The sequence below is a fragment of the Sorex fumeus genome, unplaced genomic scaffold, assembly GCF_029834395.1.
Source record: "Sorex fumeus unplaced genomic scaffold, SorFum_2.1 ptg000122l, whole genome shotgun sequence".
Classification (NCBI taxonomy): domain Eukaryota; kingdom Metazoa; phylum Chordata; class Mammalia; order Eulipotyphla; family Soricidae; genus Sorex; species Sorex fumeus.
Genome location: NW_026606179.1, coordinates 10,037,903 through 10,060,700, shown reverse-complemented (window position 1 = coordinate 10,060,700; position 22,798 = coordinate 10,037,903). Strand labels below are relative to the sequence as shown.

Below are 22,798 nucleotides of genomic sequence, written 5' to 3'. Positions count from 1 at the left end.
GAATGTGTTGTTGTTCTTAGGGGTGACCAGTCTGCCTGCGGTGACCCGAGGGCAGTGAACAAGGGTGTCCTGATGCGTTTAGGCTGATCACCATCCCCCCACTCCCACCCCAATGGCTGATGGCAACTGACAAACGAAGGAACAGGGGCCACCAGGCTGATTGATAATCAGTTTCCATTTATTCAAGTCTCACGCCATTAATTATCGAGAAATCATGAAGAGTTGGGGGAAACAATTACACATAGGTGTGGCTGAACATTATCATAAACAACGAACAGATGTAAAGCCTCTCTCCTTCAGGGGAAGTTCTTCTAGATTTATTCAAGGACAAAATCTCATCTAAGGGCTCAGCATTCTAGATCTCTACTAGGAGATCTGCTCAAGGGCGGAATTCCATCTAAGAGTGTATTGCTTTCTCCTTTCCTTAGCTATAAATCTATTTAAACAGTTATCTTAAGTTTGCTTCTTAATAATATTTTTATTTATTTTGTATGGAAACAATGGGCTGGAGCGATAGCACAGTGGTAGGGCGTTTGCCTTGCACGCGGCTGGCCCGGCCAAGTCAGGTTCCATTCCTCTGCCCCTCTCGGAGAGCCCGGCAAGCTACCGAGAGTATCTCACCTTCACGGCAAAGCCTGGTAAGCTACCCATTACGTATTCAATATGCCAAACAGTAACAGCAAGTCTCAAAATGGAGACGTTACTGGGTCCGCTCGAGCAAATCGATGAACAACGGGAGGACAGTGCAGTATGGAAACAATAAGAGATATATTAAGCTTAAATGGAGGCTCTTCCTGGGGACATCCAGCTATATATCCCAGACTACAGTCCTCAGGTTAATCTTTCCTAACCCCACAGGTCCTTATTCAGTCACATCTTTTTGGGTCATGTCAGAGTTTGTTCCATGACCCCACTCTTATTATACTTCTTATGACACATAGGCTGTCCCTTTTCTATGCCGCTTAGCTTACAGCTTGTCCTGGGTCTATTCAATTCCCCCAGTCCACTCCTTTTGGGGATGTTAGGAAGTAAAGACAATTGAGGCTTAAGTCAGGTAAATATGATGGGTGCCCAGGAGTAAATATTATTCGAAGTCAATTAACTCCCATGTCACAAAAGCATATGATCAATTGTCTTCCCATGTCTATGCAAAAAGGACAGAGCTCTAAAATAAACTATGCAAAGGACATAACGGAAAGAGAAAAGCAATATTTCACTTACACATACAAAATCCAGAGCCCTCAGAAGAATTTCACTTTACAAGTTTCTGGGTCTGACTTGGGGATAGTTGTGATTAACAGTTAGGGGAAGAAGAGCACAAAGGAGAGGTTAAAGATAAACACAGAGGATTGGGAGTTCCTGATGGAACTGGGTGTGCCTAGAGAGCACTGTGGTGGGAGTAACTCAATAAACCTACGTTCCCTGCTTAGGTTTGTTAGTGGGGAGGAGCAAGGACAAACCAAAGTTAAACCTAAAATGCTTAGAACTATAATCCAACACGAATGAAGGATTTTAATCCCATCTCCTCTACTTACAGACGCATGGAGAGCTGCTTAAACTTTCTAAGTTGCCTGTCTTTTAACAAGATTGATCAATCTTGGAGTAATGAGATTGCTTCTAATTTTGTTCGTTCCAGTCCGTTTTAACTTCTTGTACCTTGTGCCTGGCCCTTTAAGGGTCACCCCAGGCTCGGAGGCGGGATCTGCGTCTCTAAGGAAAGATCTTTCGCTGCAGACAAAATTGACAGGAAACTTTTGAAAAGCGACCAATCAACTTCTGAGTAAGTCTCTCATTTCCCCCGGCCAAGCCTGCCAGTGGTTGATTTGAACCCGCCCATTCCTGCGTTGCGTGGGCTAGGTCATTCTCGTCTCTGATTGGTCAGAGAGCTCTGGCTCTCGCCCTCTGATTGGCTGCCTGCCTTCGCGCTTTCTCCGCTCTGTAATTGACCTAGCTGGGCACTGCCTGCAGTGCAGATCGTCCGAGCTCTGGTGGGCAAACTGTCGCCTTATCCCGGAGACTTGTCCCACTCGTGGACCTGTCGAGCAAAGCTTAGAGTGGGGAGGGGTTCCAGGGTGGAGTGGAGGAGCCTCTCTTAGCGACCCTCCCCTCCAGGGGACCCAGAGCCCCATCACCGCCTTAGGATCAACCCCTTCCTTTCACTGCCCCAAGGATGCGACCCAAAGCCTCAAGACTCGACCTCTTAGCGTTTCCCCAAACTCCAGAGCCCACTGATAGCCCCGCCGTTCCTCCGCCGGACCTTCTCTCTCTGAGCACTACCCACTCATTCAATCCCTCCAACTTGGGAACTCTTAGGGCTCGTGACATGCGCCTTCCTCCCGACTTCCTGTCAACCTTGTCCCTGCCATAGACCTCCTCACTTGCAGAAGCCCCCACTGCGCCCCAGGGGTCCCTGTTTAATTTTTTAAATTTACTCTTAAGGCATTTATTTATTAAAATGTTCTCTGCCAAAATTTCACATTAGTTTATAAGTTGAATTCAGCCTTTACATTTTTCTCCCAGAGGTCACCACCTCAGCGTCACAGTCACGGTCCTCCCCTTGTTCATCGATTTGCTCGAGGGGGCCCAGTAACGTCTTCATTGTGACACTTGTTACTGTGTTTGGCATATCGAATACGTCATGGGGAACTTGCCAGGCTTTGCCTTATGGGCGAGATACTCTCGGTAGCTTGCCAGGCTCTCCGAGAGGGGCGGAGGAATCGATCTCGGGTCGGCCATGTTGGCTGCGTGCAAGGCAAACGCCCTACCCGCTGTGCTAGTATTACACAGAAACACCTTTTCCAGCACTCAGTGTTAACCAGCGTCCACGTGGTGAACCCATGGCCAGCCTCTCTGTTCTCTGGGTGAACCAACTAGAAGTTAATAATACTGCTCTGCTACAAAGTAAAAGCTCCCAACTCAAACTTATTGGAAAAGGAGTGAAACTTCTGCAAAGCGCACTTTAAGAAGAGGTACGTTTTTTGGGACTGGAGCGATAGCACAGCGGGCAGGGTATTTGCCTTGCATGCGGCCGACCCGGGTTCGATTCCCAGCATCCCATATGGTCCCCTGACCACTGCCAGGAGTAACCCCTGTGCATTGCTGGGTGTGACCCAAAAAGCAAAAAAAAAAAAAAAAAGGAGGAACGTTTTGCTTAGGAAAAGAAACCAGAGAGTCCTCTAAGCCTCTAAGAATAAAAGGGAGTATTTTACAATTAAACACATGATTTGCAGTGAAGAATATTGATGTTGCTCTGCTGGTTCAGGCTGTTAATACTCTTCTTGATCCTCCTGAGGGCCCCCTTCATCAGCTATCACAAAGCCTTCATCCATGGCCTACAGAATGTCCCTCTGTGATACAGGACTGTTCTCCCTCTCGTTCTGACAAATCAACTCAATGTTCCTCAGTTTACAGAAGTAGAAATCTCTCTCTCTCTCTCTCTCTCTCTCTCTCCAAATCTTCAGTGGTGAGTTTCAATACATTGATCTGCTGCGTTAATTCGGCTGCTTCATCATCCCCATTGCCCACACCTGGGTTCTTCCGCACCGTTCCTGGTCCAGCCTAGGCATTGCAGTAGTTCTGTGTGTTGCAGTGGACTTCTATGGAGCTGTGCTGCTAGAGCTGAGAGGTTTCTTGGGTTTGTTTCCAGCAGGAGACGAGAGAGGTGCCACTGCAATCTCCTGGCTTCGTCTGACTGCGACAGGGTCATAGTCTTTCCCATAATAGTTTGCGTCAAAGAATTTCTTTTTTTTTTTTTTTGTCACACCCAGCGATGCACAGGGGTTACTTCTGGCTCTGCACTCAGGAGTTACTCCTGGCGGTGCTCAGGGGACCATATGGGATGCTGGGAATCAACCCAAGTTGGCCGTATGCAAGGCAAACACCCTACCTGCTGTGCTAGCATTCCAGTCCTCCAAAGAATTTCTTGAACCACTGAATAAATTCAAAATTGTCCTGAAACTTCCCTTTAAGTAATTTGTCCTCAGGAATTATTTTGTCAACACCCATCCCCTTGAAACCTGCTTGCAGCATTTTGAAGTTCTGGATATATTCATGTTCTAGGTTAGCTTGAAATTTCCCTTTCTTCAAGGCAATGGAGCCAGGAAACAGCGTGTCCATAAACTGACAACGCGAAGTCCCTGAGCACAGCTGTTCAATCTTCCCCAGTTCAACTGTAGAGACTCATTGATCCAGGCAAGCATGTCATATCAACTCAGATTATCACTGGTGACTGACGTTGAGTGTATATTCACTGTCATCTTTGGCTCAGCGGAACCGCTCCATGACGGGTGACTGGCTCTGGTTCTGTCTTCATCTACCCCTATTTAAATTTTGAGAAGGAAAGTTCTCCTTTCCTCCTCACTGTCCTTTTGGAGGATGGGGGCATCTTCAGACTCCCAAGAAGCGGTTGTCAGGATTACCCCACATTTCTTGTTTCTTTCCTTTTTTTTTTCTTTTTGGGTCACTGTCACTGTCCTCCCATTGTTCATCGATTTGCTCAAGCAGGCCCAGTAACGTCTCCGTTGTGACAATTGTTACTGTGTTTGGCATATCAAATACGTCATGGGTAGCTTGCCAGGCTTTGCCGTGTGGGCGAGATACTCTCTAGCTTGCGGGGCTCTCTGCGAGGGGCGGAGGAATTGAACTTGGGTCCACCATGTTGGCCGCTTGCAAGGCAAACACCCTACCCGCTGTACTATTGCACCAGCCCCATATTTTCTTTCTTTCTTTCTTTCTTTCTTTCTTTCTTTCTTTCTTTCTTTCTTTTGCTTTTTGGGTCACACCCAGCAATGCACAGGGGTTACTCCTAGCTCACGCACTCAGGAATTATTCCTGACTGTGCTCAGGGTACCATATGGGATGCTGTGAATCGAACCCGGGTTGGCCGAATGCAAGGCAAACGCCCTACCCCCTGTGCTATGGCTCCAGCCCCTCCTTCCCCCACCATGTCCCTTCCACCAATCATGTGGAGGGGCTCAGGTGATGCGAAGGGATTGAACTACAGCCAGCCACGTCCAAAGCTAATACTTCCCCTGTCCTATCATCCTGGTTCCCCTTGAGTGAACTTCTGGATGCAGATGGCTGAGGCTGGCACAGAGTCTTCCAGAAAGCATAGAGGGTGAGAGAGAGGAGAAAGTCTGCAGGCGGCTACGCCCTCTGGAGGCTAAAGAGGCCGAGGGAGGCCTGGCTCACCCAGGGAACTTCTGCTTTTGGAGGGGGTCCTGGTGTGCCCCGGAGGTGCTGTGTGCATGGGTTGTCCAGTGTGGGGAAGCCCCCTTCACCCCCAGCTCTCTTTTTCAGGGGACTGAAAACGGAACAGAAAGACAGACCCAGTCGCATGCCAGAGTCACAAACAAGGGCAACCTCCAATGAGAGTTTCCACCCTGAATCCTACACCCTCTTGGCAGTAGGCTGAGGGGCTCCCTTCTCACAGGAACAACCTTCCTGGGACAGAGATGAACCCCTTTACCTTGAACCCTGAGAACTCAAGGAGGCAGAGGGTGCCTAATGGGTCGGGGACCTACCAGAGAAATTCTTGGCTGAGACCATCTTCAAGAGGAGCCTTCAGAAAGGGGGTGGACTGCTGTGACCTGAAAATATCCATTAAAAAAATCCCAGAAAGAGGGTTAGAGAGATGATATTGTTAAGGCACTGGCCTTGCGCACCGCTGACTTGAATTTGAGCCCAGCCAGGAGTGATTCCTGAGCACAGAGCCAGGAGTAATTCCTGAGCATGGCTGGGTGACACCAAAATGAAAAGAGGAGGCTCACTTTCCTTCTTTTTCCTGTTCTCATGGCCCTGGGTTTCCCATCATAGAAGTCGAGGAGCCTTGGCAGGGGCCGGAGCGGATCTTGGTACTTCCTGCTCTCAACGGCTAATGAGAGGTCAGGGGCATGCAGCGCCTCTGGCCTCCACACAGCGGACTTTCCCCTTTCCCCCAGACTTCTGACTCAGCCCCCACCCCAAGTCCCAAGTCTTCATTGCAGAAGTCAAGTGGGACCTTGACAAATGTATTTCACATGCACTGACCCTTGGTCTAACCAGTTTCCCTGGCAATGGGATGTTGTAATTTCTGAGGCCCATCAATCTTAGAAGGACTGCCTATGCCACAGGTTTGGGGGTAGAGGACAGCTGCGATGGCTCTCTCCACCCTGGGGTCACTCATAGCACACCCTTGTTTTCTCGCTGCCCTGCCAACATCCAACCCACTTTTTCTGTGCTAAAAGGAATGCATAGGGGTGGAGAGAAAGTACAGTGGGGAAGGCGTGCGGCTGGCGTGAGCTGACCTGGGCTGGATCCCTGGCACTGCCAGGAGTGACCCCTGAGCACAAACCCTTAGTACAGACCAGTGTGGCCCTAAAAACAAAATATTAAAATTTAAAAAATAATTAAAAGAATGTTTGACTGCCTGGCTCATCCGTTTGCAGGCCTGTCTTTGGCAGAGCTGTATCTCAGCGACTTTGTACTGGGACCCCCCGGTGCCTGCTGAGCCCCATCTGAGTTCCATGTACAAACACGGTGGCTGAGGTCTGGGGAGATGAATAGAGTTTGAAGCACACACCTTGCGTGCAGCTGTCACTGGTTTAATCCCCAGCACCACAAGGTTCCCGATTGCTAAGTGAAGTTCTAGTGACCCCTGACCACTGCTGCAGAAGCCCCAGGGGACCCCAGGAACAACCCCCCCAGCAGCTCTGCATCCCCCCACACCCTCCTCTGAACCACCAACTGTAGCTGAGAATTACCAGAAATGGCAATGGGTTCCCTGAGATCTGCTGGGGAGTCCCCCAAATAATAAAATGAGCTGGTTGGAGCCCCGAGATGGGGCTCGGAGAAGTCAGCCTACTTCCTTTCCTGCAAGCAAGAGGCTGCTGGCTGGATTCCCACAGCGTCCCCCACTGCCAAGCGAGAGGCCTTGCGGCCACCATGAAGGAGGTGATGCCTGGTGTCCTGTGTGGTCCCAGTCACTGGACAACAGTGAAAAAGGGACTGAGTTGAGAGGGGTGCGGCTCCCCGTGTCTCATCTGTGTCAGGCTCTGGGGGACCCTGCCAGCCTCCCAAGGAGAGGATGAGTTTCACTTTTCACTGGGGAATTTTCTCTGCTTTGCCTCACGCCCAGAGACTTGCATCTTGAGGCCCAGAGACAGAACATGGGGAAAGTGGTGACCCTGCCAATGCAAGCTCATCTCCCCAAAACCACATAGGGTCCCCCGCACCCTCCCACCTTGCTAGGAATAAGCTGCCAGGTGGGTGCAGCCCCCAAACAAAATCTTAGACACTCAGGGCCTCTGGTCAGGGCCCCTGGGGCAGGTCATGGAGTGCCTGGCTGAGTTAGGACTGAGTCAGATGATGAGGTGGGGGAGGGATGTGTTGCAATTTCCTAATTGTGACACTTTCCTAGGTCTAGAACCTTTGGGGGCCTCTTTTTGCTATCTGTGAGATCATATTGAAAGTCACCCCTAGGAAAATAGCACTGTCACACTGCAGCACTGTCCTCCCATTGTTCATCGATTTTGAGTGGGCCCAGTAATGTCTCCATTGTGAGACTTGTTACTGTGTTTGGCATATCGAATATGTCACGGGGAGCTTGCAAGGCTTTGCTGTGCAGGCGAAATACTCTCGGTAGCTTGCTGGGCTCTCTGAGAGGGGCGGAGGAATCGAACCCGGCTTGGCTGAGCAGGCAAATGCCCTACCGCTGTGCTATCACTCTAGCCCACCCCTAGGAAAATAGCAACTCAAAATCCATTCTCCCTTGCTTTCTCTTCATGCTGGCCCTGGCCCCTGCCTTCCCTTTCCCCCTTTTCTCTTCCTCTTTCCCAACCCCCAGCCCCCCCCGCCCCCGCCCCCAGCCCCTAGTCTCTTCCACCCCTTTTATTTGTCTAGTGCTGGTCTCAGGCTGGAGGATAGCACAGTGGGTAGGGCGTTTGCCTTGCACTCAGTTGGGTTCGCTTCCTCCGTCCCTCTCGGAGAGAGCCCGGCAAGCTACTGAGGGTATCCTGCCTGCACAGGGGAGCCTGGCAAGCTCCCCGGGGCGTATTTGATATGCCAAAAACAGTAACAACAAATCTCACAATAGAGACGTTACTGGTGCCCGCTCGAGCAAATCGATGAACAACGGGAAGACAGTGCTACATAGCTACAGTGCTGGTCTCACTCTCAGGAACAGTATTATGTCTATAGCCAAGAAAAGGAATAAAAAGAATGAGTTGCTTCTCTGCCTTAAAAGCTTTGCCTGAGAGACAGCACGGCAGGACGGAGCTTGTTCTGACAGCTCCCCTGTTGCTCTCTCCAGCCCCTGCCTTGTGGATGCTTATTTGTCTTTATTTGAGGATTGCACCTGGCAGTGCTTCACCCTGCCGGGGTTCCCTGGGGGACATGCTGAGGGGGCCCTGTCTGGGTGTCCCTCTGTGAAGCAAGCACACCAACTTGTGCCATCTCTCTGTGTGGTGACCCTGGAGTTTGGGGCGGGCTCTCTTCTCCCCAGTCCTTCCACCGTCCAGTTTTGTAACCTTTTCTTTTCAGATGCAAAGGTCAGTCTTCTTCCGGTGCCTTTTTTTCTGCCCAAGACATTTTTCTGCCCGAGAGATTTTCCGTGCAGCCAAGAGAAGCAGGCGCTGAGGCATGCAAAGAGGAAGGGGGTTTCCCTCGGTTCAAGGAGCCAGACGGTCTCCCCATGATTGCCCCTGAGCCTCCTCTGCCCCCCACTTTTGTTTCCTCTCTATAAATGCATGAGTCCTAAACGGCAGCCCCACGTTACCCCTGACTATACTCTGCCTCAAGAACTTTCTTTCTTTCTTTCTTTCTTTCTTTCTTTCTTTCTTTCTTTTTCTTCCTTCCTTCCTCCCTCCATTCCTTTCTTTTTTTAAATTTTTTCATACACTGGCAAGCTCCCCGTGACATATTCGATATGCCAAACACAGTAACAAGAAGTCTCACGATGGAGACATTACTGGGCACGCTCGAGCAAATTGATGAACAACGGGAGGACCGTGACCGTGACCGTGACCGTGACTGAAATTTAAATTTCTTCTTCAGGAATCACCAGGAAACAGACAACAGCAAGTGTGTGGGGGGTGGGGGTGGAGGCCAGTTAGACTAGAGAAGGGACCAGTATGACAGTAATAGTTGGAAATGATGGCTTTGGGCAGGAACTAAGTGTTGGAAATAGGCAAAGGAATATATCTGATAACCTTTCAGTTATTGCAAACCATAATGCCCAAAAGTGGCGGGAAGGGGAGGAGAGAGAGACAGAGACAGAGAGAGACAGAGACAGAGAGAGAAGAGAGAAGGAAGATGAGGAGGAGGAGAAGGAGAAAGAAGAAAAATAAAGAGAAGAAGAAACTGGGGCCATTGGTGGCGGGAACTGTGCACTGGTGAAGAGACAGGTCTTGGAACATTATGTAACTAAAACCCAATCATGAACAACTTTGTAGCTGTGTATTCACCATGATTCAATTAAAAAATAAATTTCAGTTTTAAAAAAATGTAAAAAACAAACAACAAAAGACCAAAGACCAAATGGTCTTCCTCTTTTAATGTGTGCACCTGGGACTTTCAACATGTAAACTAACCAAACCAACGTTCTGCTCCTAGCAGGGCGATGCCCAGGCACCCAGGAGATCCACTGGCCAGCTGGCAGAGAGAACTGCCTCATGTTCTCTTAGGGACTGCCAGTCTCTGAGGCATGTGAGACATGATGCCCCTGATGGGGTTTTTCCAGAAGCTTCTTGGTTCTGGAGGAGAGACTTGTCTAGCAGATCGGATCATCCTTGGAGGATTTGGGGGGGGGGCACACCTGGTGGTGCTCAGGCCTTACTCCTGGCTCTATGCTCAGGGACCACCCTGGCAGTGCTCAGGGAACCCTAGTTGGTGCCGGAACTTGAACCAGGGTCAACCACGAGCAAAGCAAGCACCTTCCCTGCTGCACTATCTCTCTGATCCCAGGATTAGTTTTTGAGGAGACTTTTCTCTGGGTTCCTTCTCTTTAATGTTCTCTCCCCCTGGCCCCCGGCCCTCTGTCCCGGCGGGCTCAGCGGAACCTGATTTCTGCATACTCCTCTTGCCTCTCTTTGGGTTCCTGGGGTTCCTGAGCCCGGCACTCATGGAAACAGAGACTTGAGTAATGGACCTCATCCTGGATGCTCTGCAGGGCCTGTGTGGATGCTGTGGGTCCTGGGTGGCCTCTGGGACCCACGGGACACTGCTGCTTCTGCTTCCGGTTGGTCCAGGCTTGTGAGGAAGGAGCCGGGACAGGAGGCTGAGGACCACTTGGCTTGGTCTCTCGATTCTGAGTCTAAGGGGAAAGGGAACATTGGTCATGATCACACAATCACTCATCCACTGGCATCAGGGACACAATCACTCATACACTGGCATCAGAGACACACTCTCTAACTCACTGGCTCGTGCATGCAATCACTCGCTCACTGGCTCATGCATGCAATATTCAGCACAGCCCTGAGCACATGCAGGATACGGAAGAAGCACACACAGGATACTGGGGCAACATCGGAGGGCAAAACCAAGAGCTTGCGGGGACAGGAACAAACAAGAACCCTGTGTCTACTTCTGCCCCCCAGTCTGTGGTTTACATCTGTGGCCGCCCAGGCAAACGGATCCAGCTGCCACCACATGCCCCCGTGCCCTCCCCCCACTGCCCTCCTGCCAGCCCTCTCCCGCCCCTCGCGACAACTTCCTTCCCTAACCCCAACCTCTGACTCCTGTTCTCCCAACACCTGAAAGTCAGGTATGACCCTTCCAGATTCCTGTCTCTTTTTTTCTTTTTTTTTTTCTTTTGTTTCTGTTCTTGACCCAGAGATCTACATGACCTGCTGCACATTTTCTGTCATAGGGTTGGATCTCCAGGCAGAGGTGGCCTGCTTCCTTTGTTCCTTTGTCTGCTTTTTCTTTCCCAGTGTGAGGAATTGTGCCTAGGGCCTCACATGCATGAGGCATGTGCTCTACCATGGAATCACACCCTTGGTTTGATTAGAAAAATTGCAGTTGGGGGCTTAAGTGGCAGTACAACAGGAAGGGCGCTTGCCTGCATGCAGCCCACCCGGCTTCAATCCCCAGCACCCCATATGGTTCCCTGAGCTCATCAAGAGTGACCCCCGAGTGCAGAGTCAGGAGTAAGCCCTGAGCATGCCAGTTGTGGCCCAAAAGGCCAAAAAAGAAAAATTGGAGGTGGGGTGGACTTTGGGCCCTCACCCAGTTATGCTCAGGCACTAATCCTGGCTCTGTGTTCAGGAGTGACCCCCCTAGGGAAGCTAAGTGGACCCTATGTTGGGCCGAATTCCAACCCCTGTCAGTTGCTTGCAAGGCATTTGCCTCAGCCACGGTGCTGTCTTTCCAGTCTTATCTCTTCCTCTTCCTCCTCCTCTTCCTCCTCTTCCTTTTATTGGTGGGGGGGGGGCACACCCAGTGATGCACAGTGCAGATCAGCTGCACAAACAGAAAACACTTTCCCTGCTGTACTATCTCCCTGCATGATCATGACTCATGTCAGAAGCACGAAAGCAGCAGAGTAGCGGGTCTGGATAGAAACAGTGCCTGGTACTAACCCCCAAACCTGCTCTGCAAGGATTGGGATTGGTGGGGGGTAACTCCCTTAAGGACTCAAAGCACCATGATGACTCTCCGGCCCAGGGAGCCATCCCACAGAGGGGTGTAGTGGAGAGAGCTGGCCTTGGAGCTGGGAATGGAGGGCAGCCTGGGGGCACTCACCCGGGGGCCCACGCGGGGAAACACATTGATGTAGTCCAGGATGGTGCTCCTCCGGGACAGCCTCTCTGCCTTCTCCCCTTTCGTCTTCTTCCTCTTCAGTGTCTTCACTCTACAGAGTAGATGCCCGCATGGCCCCTGTCGCACCCGCTCCTGGGCCAGGTGTCCCTCCAACCCCCAATCCTGCACTCCAACTCACAGAATCAGGATGATACAGAGGCACAGGAGCGCCGACACGCCACCACTCATGAGGGCTCCACTGGAGAAAGCCTTGGATAGGGATCCCTTCTCATCTGCGCCAGGAACCCGGGGACGGAGGGGACGTCAAGGCGGGGACCAGGGGTGCACCCCTGCAACCCTGCTGGGATGCTGCTTCTCTCTGCAGCGCCCTTTACACCTCTGTCTCCCAGGCCTCAGTGTCAAGCCTCTTGAGAGAACTACATATACGCATATGTAGCTGGAGCGATAGCACAGCAGGTAGGGCATTTGCATTACACATGGCTGACCTGGGTTCAACTCCTCCGTCCCTCTCAGATGGCCCCGGCAGGCTACCAAGAGTATCCTGCCTGCACTGCAGAGCCTGGCAAGCTCCCCGGGGCATATTTGATAAGCCAAAAACAGTAACAAGAAGTTTCACAATAGAGACGTTACTGGTGGCCGCTTGAGCAAACCGATGAACAAGAGAAAACAATGAACAATATAACTATAGTGCTATATTAGTGGGGCACTCCTGGCAGTGCTCAAGCCTCTTCCAGGTCTGTGCTCAGGAGTGACCCCTGGCTGTTCTGGGGAGACCTGCAGTGCTGGGGAGGCCGCAGGGGTCTGCCGTGTGTAAGGGAGCACCTGACCTCTCTCCCGCCCAGACCTCTCCATTTGGAGCTTCTCCCCGACCTCCCCAGGCGCCAAGTGGGAGGTAGGCGCTGCCCGCTGCCCCACTCCATCCCTCCTCCTCCCTGCCCCGACCTGGCAGCAGCAGGACCCAGGCGCTCTGGGATCCATGGACATTCCGGGCCTCGCAGCGGACCGTGAGGCCGGCGCCGAACCCCTCCGGGAGGCTCAGGGAGCTGTTGGCCAAGGGCCCCTGGGAGCGGGAGGTGACCTGGAAGGAGGCGTTGCTGCGGTTCTCCTGCAGCAGCTCCTGATCCAGCCACCAGCGCAGGGCAGGGGCGGGTCGGGCGTGGGAGGAGCAGCTACAGTTCAGAACCCGAGCCTCCCAGGAGCAGGAGGGGCCCAGCAGCTGCGGGGGGGCTGTGGGAGGGAGGGGCAGCGTCAGCGGGGGGTCCCTCTGCCCCTGGCCCAGGGGGTCCCAGCCGCAGAAGCCCCCACGGCTCTCACAGTGCACGCGGATGTCCACAGACACGCGCTGGACGCCGAGCAGGTTCTGAGCAGTGCAGGTGAATTCTCCTTCCTGGTCCAGCTGGACCTGGGGCAGGAGCAGGAGCCCCGGATCCGGGGGCTGCGCAGGGCTCGGCACCAGCTGGCTCCCAGCCCAGCTCACATTGGCTGGAGGGTTGCCCTGGGCCACGCAGAGCAGCTGCAGGCTCTGGCCCTGGAGCACCCCGAAGCTTGTGGCTCTGCTGGAGGTTTCCAGGACTGTGGTGTGCCGGGCAGAGAGCAGGACAGAGGGACTGTGAGGGCTCGGGGACCCTCTGGTGCTCACAGGCCAGAGGCTGCCCCCAAGTTTGACCCATTGCCCCCCTTTCTTACCTGTCCTGTTTTCCAGGGAGATCATCACTCTCAGGTTTTCAGGGGGATCTAAATAGACAAGGCCCTGGTTGTAGCACTAAGGCGTTCTGGGTTGAAGCATATGGAACACCCAAAGGAGCACTGGCTACTGTGCCAGAGACCCTGGCTCCAACCTTAGTTTCTCCAGGAGTGCCCCTGAGCACTGTGGGTGTGGGCTCTTCCCCCAAATCTAAATAACAGCCCCGAAAGGGACAGGAAGGGCTCTTAGGCCTGTGAGTTGCAATAAGAAATTTCTGCTAAAAAAAAGTAGAGTAGAAATGACATCTGCACTTATGTGTTTATTGCAGCAATGTTTACAATAGCCAGAATCTGGAAAAATCCTGAGTGCCCGAGAACAGATGACTGGTTAAAGAAACTTTGGTACATCTACACAATGGATATGCAGCTGTTGGAAAAGAAGAAGTCATGAAATTTGCATATAGGTGGATCAACATGGAAAGTATCATGTTAAGTGAAATGAGTCAGAAAGAGAGAGACAGACATAAAAAGATTGCACTCATTTGTGGAACATAAGGTAATAGAATGGGAGACTAACACCCAAGAATAGTAGAGATAATTACCAGGAGGATTACTCTACAGCTTAGAAACTGACCTCACATGCTGGGGGAAAAGGCAGCTCAGATAGAGAAGGAACCACCAAGTAAAGGGTGTTAGGAGGGCCCATTCCCGATGGGAATTGCGGGCTGAAAGTAGACTATAGACCAAACACGATGGCCACTTAGTACCTCTATTCCAAACCACAACACCCAAAAGGAGAGAGAGCGAGCAAAAGGAAATGCCCTGCATAGAGGCAGGGTGGGGTGGAGGGGATGGGATGGGGGTGGTGGGAGGGATGCTGGGACTATTGGTGGTGGAAAATGGGCACTGGTGAAGGGATGGGTACTTGATCATTGTATGACTGAAATGCAAGCACGAAAGTTTTTAAGTTTGTACTTCACGGTGATTCACTTATAAAAAATTAAAAAAAAAAGAAAAGAAATCTCTACTCAGTGCTACAGTGCTACAGATCTCCAGTAAGGGAGATCCTGGGATTCATACCCTGAATCACAGGAGAAAAAGAAATGAAAGTTCTTAAAATCATGGAGACCAAATGCCCCCAGTACCAGGATCTAATGCAAGATGTTTGCTCAACCACAAACTGCCTTTAAAACCTTGAAACCTAAGGGGTCCTGACAGAGCAAACTGTAATTCTTTTTTGGGGGGTGGGGGTGGGGAACTCACCTGGCAGTACTCAGGGGTTACTTCTGGTTCTGTGCTCAGGGAGCACTCCTGGCAGTTTTCGAAGATTAAACGGATATCAACCCATGCAAGGCAAATACATTACCTGCTGTGGTCTGACCTGGCTAGTGAACCTCCCTCCACAAGCACAGGCGTGCGTCCTAATGAAGTGACTTGGGGAAGGGTGGGAAAAAGCAGGAAGTTGGGGGCTGGGTGCCAGGGGAACCAATTCCATGGCCAGAATTTGGGTTGAGACTGAACCAGTGGCCAATAATAGGTGGGAGCTACAGTCGCCTGTGTGTGGGAGCTGGTGAGCTGAGGCTGGCACTGGAGGGGCCTGGAGGCACCTCATCTCAGCGGGCTTCTCATCTCTCCCACCGGAATCTCGGTCCTTCACAGTAACCGCTAGTCACAAGTGTACTCTCCCCGGGTTCAGAGCGGGTCACCAGCCCAGTGAGGAGTGCCCTGGGGGGCAGAGCCCCTATCCTGTGGACCCCTTAGAGCACAAAACTGAGTTCTCAATTCTCACGCCCGGTTTAGTTGCAGAGAAGTGCTTGGTTGGGTGTGTAAATGTGTGTGGGTTGAGGGATCCCCACGTGGGAACTGGGCTTGGGTTCCTGACAGCTCCGAGATGCTGCCCCTTTTGCCCCGCCCCAGACTCGCCCCTTCCTGATGGCCCCGTATTGGTCCAAATTCCCCGCCCACCCCCTCAGGCCCGCCCTCCAATTGGCCAGTCCCACCTCTTAGCCCCGGCCCCCTCCGCGCCGCACTCACACTGCACATCCAGGTGGAGCGCGCGACTCTGCGCGCCCAGCAGGTTCTCGGCCCGGCAGGTGTAGGTCCCCGCGTCTCGCTCGGTCACAGCGGGCAGCACCAGCGCTAGGGCCTTGGGGCCCTGCGGACGGGAGAACGACACCACTCGGTCCTCCAGGGCCCAGCTTAGAGTGGCGTCGGGTTTGCTGTCGGCCTCACAGAGCAGCTGCAGAAACTGCCCTTTCCGGGCCTGCAGTGGAAGGGGGGAGTCTCTTCCCTGGGGCTGCGGGGCTGCGGAGACAGAGGCGGGGGAGCTTCCCGAGCGCCTTCCCCACCCACTCCACGCCCGCCCCCCGAGGGAAGCCTGGTGCCTTACCTGCCCCTTCCGCCTGAGAAACGCTGATGACCAGGTCTTTGGGGGAATCTGTAAGCAGGAAGGTGGCTTGGGAGAGGCACGCGGGGCTCCCCGCAGCCAGTGATGGGGGCACGCTTGGACAGCGCGGTCCTCCCACACCCCGCCTGGCTCTGCACCACACCCCCTTTCCCCTCCACGCAGTCCCGCAGCCCGCCAGCTTCTCACAGGCCACTTCCAGTTGCCGGGTCCTCTCTGCACGCGCGCCGCTTGGGGCGAAGCGCACACGGCAGGTGAGGTCGATGCTGCGGTCCTGGGCTCTGGGTTCGAGCGTGAGCACCGAGGACATGTGGGTGCTGGCTTGGGTCCTCCTCGAGGAGACGGCAGCCCCCTCCCAGGAGAAGGTGGGGGCTGGACACTTCTCAGAGGTCGCGTTGAACACACAGATGACGGTCCCCCGACGTCCCGGCCACAGGGGCTCAAGGATGTAGATGTCGGGCTTCTGGGTCAGATCTGAGAAGGTGGGGGGGGCATCCTAGCCACTAGCACTAGCTGGGGAACACCTGGGGTGGCCCTTGGGGAGGCCCCGCCCCTCCATACCGGTCACTTGCAGGAGGAGCTTGTAGTTCATGTAATTGAAGCGCACTTTGGGGCCCCTCTCCACACGGAAGTAATATACACCCCAGTCACTTTCCTGGACGTCCTTGATGAGCAAGGAGCAGCTCCAGTCACTGGGATCGCCCAGAAGCTGGAACCGCCCTTTGGTGCTCTGATGCACCTTTTCAGACTCGCAGTTGGTAGCCACGAGAATAGGACTCTTTGGGGGCACCTCTCGGTACCAGTAGCCACAAGCTGTGGTCTCCTCCTCCCAGTGATCTTTGGGGTAGGTGATCGTGCAGGGCAAAAATGCACACAGGCCCTTCTGTAGCTTCACGTCTGCCTGCATGTTCAGCTTATAATTTGGGTTCTGAGCCTGTGACCCTAAGAGGAGATGGAGGTTCAGCTCAGCCCCCACCCCCAAAGCCCCCTGTCCCTGGCCCCGGCCACTCACCACCCCACAGCATGGCCAGGAGCAGCAGCAGGACCATCTCAGCTTTGTCCCAGGAGAGTACAGGGCAGGGCCACCACGCTGGAGTCAGGCAGCTTCACTCCCCAGCACCCAACCTGTCTCTGAGCAGGGCAGAGGAAAGTGACGGGGGAGTTGGGGACGCTGAGGATCTGGGGAACCTAGTCACGAGAGGGACTTCTGATTGGAGAAGCCCGGGGGAACTGGTCCTAGCGCTGCCTCCTTGCCACGCCCAGGGTGCCTGCCACCCTCTGAGTCCCCTGGGGGTAGCTAGCATTAGGGGCTGGGTCTGTGGTGGCTTCCCCTGCACGTGGACTCTGGGGAAAGCAGAAATGAAAGTTCACAACCCACTGTTTGATGGGGGTTCCTGGTGGAGGCAGTTGTAGTGGGGGGGTGCAGCAGGGGGAATGGGGTGTGGCCTCGGCCAGTCTTTCTGGGGGCAGATGCCCAAGATGCCCAAGCAATGCTCAGGAAGAGCCCTGGGCCACGCCTGCACTCGCTGATTTTCAGCACCTGCCACTTGGTTCCGGGCCCAGTCCATGATGAGGTGCTGCTCAGGTCTGCTGGTGCTCCGGAGTCCCCAGAGCCACCCCTTATGGTACTGAAGGGACCATGAGGTGCAGGGGATGAAATTTAGGCCTCATATACAAACCTGTGCACCAGCCCTTTCAGCTCTTTCTGTTTGCTTGTTTTGTGTGTGTGTGTGTGGGGGGGGGCACACTTTGCAGTTCTCAGGGCTGACTCCTGGCTCTGTGCTCAGCGATCACTTCTGGTGGGGATCAGGGGGCCCTATGGGACGATGCCAAGGATTGAACCTGGGTCAGCCATGTGCCAGGATGCACCATATCTGCTGTACTGTGTCTCTAGACCCCCATCCTCTCCTGACGTGCCAGAACTGCCCAACGGGTGTTGAGGACAGGGGACTGGCCCCCCTCAGTAAGAACTTCCTCCTGAGATGCTGCATCCCTCTGGCACTCAGTCTCCATCCCTTGTCCCCTGGGGGTTGGTTCTGGCTGCTGACACAGGTTTCTGAGGTGATGTTTGTCTCCAGAACTCACCATGTACGAGCAAAGCAGAAAAGCCTCGAAGTGCTCCTCAGGCAGCCCCTGGGCGTTGTTGGATCACCCCTCAGGCTAGGAGACTCCCTCCCAGTGTGAACCACGGAGCTGGGTGGAATCTTCACCCACAAGGTCCAGATCCACGATCAACCACGGCAATATTAGGGGTGGGCCAAGAAGGAGCTTTATTTGGTTTTTGGACCCCATCCTGCTGAGCTTAGGGCTTACTCTTGGCTTTGCAGTCAAGGATCACTCCTAGCAGGTTCAGGGGACCCTGTGCATCGCCAGAGATCAAACTCAGGGTGGTCATATGCAAGGCAAGTGCCCTACAGTGGACTCATGTCTCCCAAACCATCTTGCTGCGGTCTCGAGAAACATCTTCCTTCCCCCTCTGTGTCTTTCTTCCTCCCTCCCCCATGTTTCTTTCTTTTCTTTCTCTCTTTCTTTTCTTTCCCTCTTCTTTTTTTTGGGGGGGGCAGGGAGGGAAACAATGCTCAGGATCTATTCCGGGCCACAATGCTCAGGAGTGATCCCTGGCAGTGCTCAGGGAACCCATTGCAGTTCGGGAGATTTGTACCAAGATCCTAGGGAGCCAGTCAAACCCCTTTACCCGCCTTTTAACTCTCAGGCCCCTCCTCCTCTCCTTTAATGGCTCCTTTGCTATTCCCCACACCTAAACTTAGTTTCTGGGCACAGCCAGAGGTGCTCAGAAGTTACTCTGGCTCTGTGCTCAGGGATCACTCTGGCAGTGCCTGTGATAGTACAGTAGGTAGGGCACTTGCTTTGCCTACCGCTAATTGGGTTCAATCCCCAGAACTGCATATGGTTCCTGAGCACAGCCAGGAGTGATCCCTGAATGCAAGGCCCAGAAAGAGCCCTGAGCACTGCCGGGTGTGGTCTGGGCCCCCTCAAAAAGAATCCTTGCCTGTACACCCCACACAGACGAGAGGGGTTGGAAAGACACAATCACGGTGACTCCGAGTCAGATCCTGCCCCCTGGACTCCTTCAGCTTTGTGCTGCAGGCTGTTTACCCACCTACCTAAGTGCGCCATCTACTCTCCACTCTAGGAACCAGCCTGGAGCTGGCGCTGTCTGTGGTGCTGTAACTGAGCTCAGGTCACTCCCTGTTCTACAGAGGGGCATAAACTCAGAATCTTCTGGCCTCTTTTGGGGTCAAGAAGGTCAAGGATCCTTCATTTAGTCAAGGAAGGAGTCAACAAAGAGGACAGGGTGATGGCTGTGGCTGCCTGTCTCCTCTCTCTCTCTCTCTCTCTCTCTCTCTCTCTCTCTCTCTCTGTTTTTGGATCACACCTGGGGTTATGCCTGGATCTGCGCTCAGGAATTACACCTGGTGGTGTTCAAGGGACCATAGGAGATGCTGGGAATTGAACCTGGGTCAACCACGTGCAAGGCAAGTGATTTACCAGCTGTACTATCTCTCCAGCCACACTTTTCCCTCACTTATTCACTCTCAGGCTCTTGCTCCTTTGGGTAATGTCTTATATCCTTGTGATGCATCTCCCCAAAGACAAATATGGAATAAGTCTCTCGCAGTTTTAGGTTAACCCTGAAACTTGACTCTGCCTTTGCAAGTAACTTTCCTTCACTGTACGGAACGGGTTATGTGAAGATGGCGGCCTCCATTGTTACCCTACTAGGCGGGGCAATGACAGCCGCTTAAGCAGTTATAAGGTCGCCATGATAGCTACTGGCACACTGTGGCTGCAAATATTCTAGTGCGCATGCGTATACCTCGGTGGCCGGCTCAGAAACGCCTATCTATTTCATGAAACCCCAATTGTTTCTAAAGATTTAGAAACAGGAAGCAATGCACTTCAGTTGTCAGCTGCTTCTGACCCGGATTGCTGGATTCTCAAACGATTTCGAACGTCAGTGATGGAGAGTTTTGGGGGGTCAGAGAGATTAAATCAGCTTGGGGGTGAGTGTTGAGCGTAGTCGGCGGGTGGGCGGGGGGCGAAGGATGAGGTATGTGTGCAGTGAGTGATGCATCCTACTGATGAGAGAGAGATTAGGGGGATGCGGAAGGGGGTCGTGTGAGTTGGTGCATGGGGTTGGGGACCACCGGGTGACGGTGTTTTTCTGGTTGAAACGGACCCCTGTTGCTTGTTTTCTGTATTTTTGGTACTTTTGTAGTAAATTCCACTCTCTGGAATGTAGTACGGTGAAGCCTGCCCTCTTGAGGACAGTGAGAGCGATGTCGGAGAATGATCCGCTGCTCAGGGGAACTGTAGGGGTCAGTGCTGGGCTGAGCTGGACCTTACAGAACTGGAAGGTTCTGGTAGGTTTTTGTTTTGGGACCACACCTGGCTGCTTCGGACTGACTCCTGCTCAGGACTGACTTCTGGTGTACACAGGGGACCCTATGGGGTCCCAGGGATTGAATCCTGTACAGCCGTGTTCAAGGCAAGTGTCCTACCCGCTGTACTGTCGCTCTGGCCTCCTCCCTGTTATTCACTTTCACACCGTCTTGTCAGGGTCACCTGCACTGTCCCCGGCCCTCTTGCAGGTCCCACTGCTGCCTCCAGGGGGCGCAAAGTCCTCGGCGCTGTCCGTGGTGCTGGCAAGTGGCCTGGGCACAAAGTAGAACAGCATGAAGTGATGGTCCAGTGACTTCTGCCCCAGTCCCAGTCTCTTCAGAAAGACTGCTCGCCCCACCCCCCCAGGATGGAGCAATAGTACAGTGAGGAGGGCACTGGTCTCGCCTGACATCTCAGATGGTCTTTGCCTGGAGTGATTTCTGAGTGCAGAGCCAGGAGTAACCCTGAGCTTTGCCTGGTGTGACCCAAAAACTAAAAAACAAGCAAAATAAATAAAAAAATAAAAGGACAGAACCCCCCTATAAGTTTGGGATACCCGTGGGAAGGACAGAAGCAGGAGGTGAGAATGGGTTGGACTGATCTCTCCTTTCCCCCTCATCCTTTTGGTTGCCCAGAGTTCTTTGGAATTCACAGTTGCAAGTGAAGATTGTGAGATCAAAGTTGTGATCTGAGCACCCAGGGTATGTTGCTGCTGAAGGTCCACACCACACTTTCAGTGGGAGACCTGCGCTGGAGTCGCCCGTTTAGGTAAGAGATTAGGAAGGGACGAAGTTCTATGAAGGCCTACCAGATTCCTGGTTGTGTCTTCCTCTGTATCTGCCCATTTAATCATCCCAGCTAATCCAAAAAAGAGTTGTTAGTGATTCTCTTTTAACAGTGGAAGGCTGAGATTCAGGGAGGCCACAGGCACCTGAAGGGGGTCCTGCATCGCTGATGCACTGTTGACTCAGAGGCTGGGGCTGTCACACACAACCCAGCCACCACCACCATCACCACCACCACGAAGAATGCACAGTTCCAAAGGAAGCTATGCCAGGTTCCAAAGGAAACCAGAGGAGCAGTTGATGTGCTCTGCCTGGGTTTTCTGTCTAAAACAGTCCAAGAAGATGATGGCAGCAGAAAGCAGGAGGAGAGAGCAACCTTCCAAATAAGGGGGACTCTAATGGGACCCAGAGTCTCCCAGGTCGAGCTCCCAGCACCTTCTCCCAGCTACTTGCAGAGCCCTCTCGGTATGTTTGGGTTTTGGGGCTGGTTCTGTGTGGGTCCCAGCCTACTGCTGTGATACTGTTGGCTAGAATGCCTTGGGGACTCACCTGGGTCCACAGACACTTCCTCTGACCCAGTAGTCATTATGCTGGTTTGCACCAGCTGGAATTAGCATTCTTCCTGTGCTGGATTCAAGGAGGGCAGGTTTTCATGTGTCAGTTCTTTACTGGTGATTTAAAATGTAAGAGCGCTGAGAGATAGGACAGCAGGTGAGGTGCTTGCCTTGCAGGCAACTGATCCCAGTTGGATGACGAGCACCTAATCTATGCCAGGAGGATCCCTGAGCACAGAGCCAGGAGTCATTCATGAGTACAACCAGGTGTAGCACCCCAAAAAGAAAAAAAAACATAAGAGCAGGGAACAGGGCACAGGAAAAGGAAAAGCAGGGTCTTTTCTCCAGGTCACTTGGGGTTTTCTGAAGTCTGAAGTTTGAAGATCCTGGATTTAGCTCTGAAGCTGCCAATGTGTATCTCTAAATGGAGTCTCAGAAACATTCGCCCTAGTGAGCTAACATGGCATATCTGACACAACTGTGCTGCTTTTATTTTAGTGATATATGTGTGTGTGTATATTGCTGTTGTTTTTTTTTGTCACACGTGGTGGTGCTCAGGCTTACTCCTAGTTCTGACTTAGGGATCAGTCCCATTGGGGGCAGAGGGGACCCTATGGGATGCTGGGGGTTGAACCCAGGTCATCTATGTGCAAGACAAGCTCACTCCCCACTGTACTATCTCTCTAGCCTCTTAGTTATTTCCTTAAAAAAAACAGCCTCAAATGACTTCAACTTAAAGACGTCATTTCTTCAGTATACCCTCAACCCAAATTTTTGTTTGTTTACTTTGTATTTTGTTATTGGACCACACCTGGTGGTACTCAGGGGTTACTCCTGGATCTGCACTCAAGGATCACTCCTGGCGGGCTCTGGGGACCACATGGGATGCCAGGATTCCATCCGGGTCAGCTATGTGCAAACAAGTGCCCTCTCTACTGTGCCATCAATCTGGCCCTTAACCCAAATTTGTCCAGGAACTCAGTTTTGAAGGGTGAGATGGTGTGAACCAGTGCTGCAAAGATAGTGTGAGAGTTAAGCGTCTGGCTCACAAGTGTCCACCACTGCACAGCCCAGGAGTGACCCCTAGACATCACCAGGCATAGCCCAAAATTCCCACCTCCTGCCCCCCACAAAGGAAAACAATGGAGGGACTCTGCTGAAAGTCTCTGGGGAAGGCATCTCGAATTGCCAAGTCAGTGCAGCAAAAGTTTAATGAGGGGAAGGGCTGC

General features: G+C 52.8%; 1 protein-coding gene and 1 pseudogene across 1 annotated transcript; both read right to left on the bottom strand.

Moving 5' to 3' along the window:
* Nucleotides 1-3,192: 3,192 nt before the first annotated feature.
* Nucleotides 3,193-4,256, bottom strand: LOC130044261 (microtubule-associated protein RP/EB family member 1-like; annotated as a pseudogene).
* A 5,768-nt stretch (nt 4,257-10,024) lies between these two features.
* LOC130043287 (sialic acid-binding Ig-like lectin 10) lies at nt 10,025-16,921 on the bottom strand. Its single transcript, XM_056135542.1, has 10 exons — nt 16,839-16,921; nt 16,388-16,768; nt 16,016-16,300; nt 15,812-15,859; nt 15,457-15,726; nt 13,426-13,473; nt 13,054-13,311; nt 11,918-12,011; nt 11,722-11,830; nt 10,025-10,288 (listed from the first exon to the last, which is right to left on the bottom strand). Exons 1-10 carry the CDS (start codon nt 16,873-16,875, stop codon nt 10,025-10,027), a joined length of 1,794 nt encoding a protein of 597 aa, XP_055991517.1. The 5' UTR covers nt 16,876-16,921.
* Between the last annotated feature and the right edge of the window lie 5,877 nt (nt 16,922-22,798).

Coding starts and splice junctions, on each gene's coding strand:
- LOC130043287 (XM_056135542.1), bottom strand. CDS start 16,875: ATGGTCCTGCTGCTGCTCCTGGCCATGCTGTGGGGTG. Junction 16,301..16,387: donor GCTCCTCCTGCAAGTGACCG/GTATGGAGGGGC, acceptor CCACCTTCTCAG/ATCTGACCCAGAAGCCCGAC. Junction 10,289..11,721: donor TTCCCCGCGTGGGCCCCCGG/GTGAGTGCCCCC, acceptor CTTTCCCCTTAG/ACTCAGAATCGAGAGACCAA.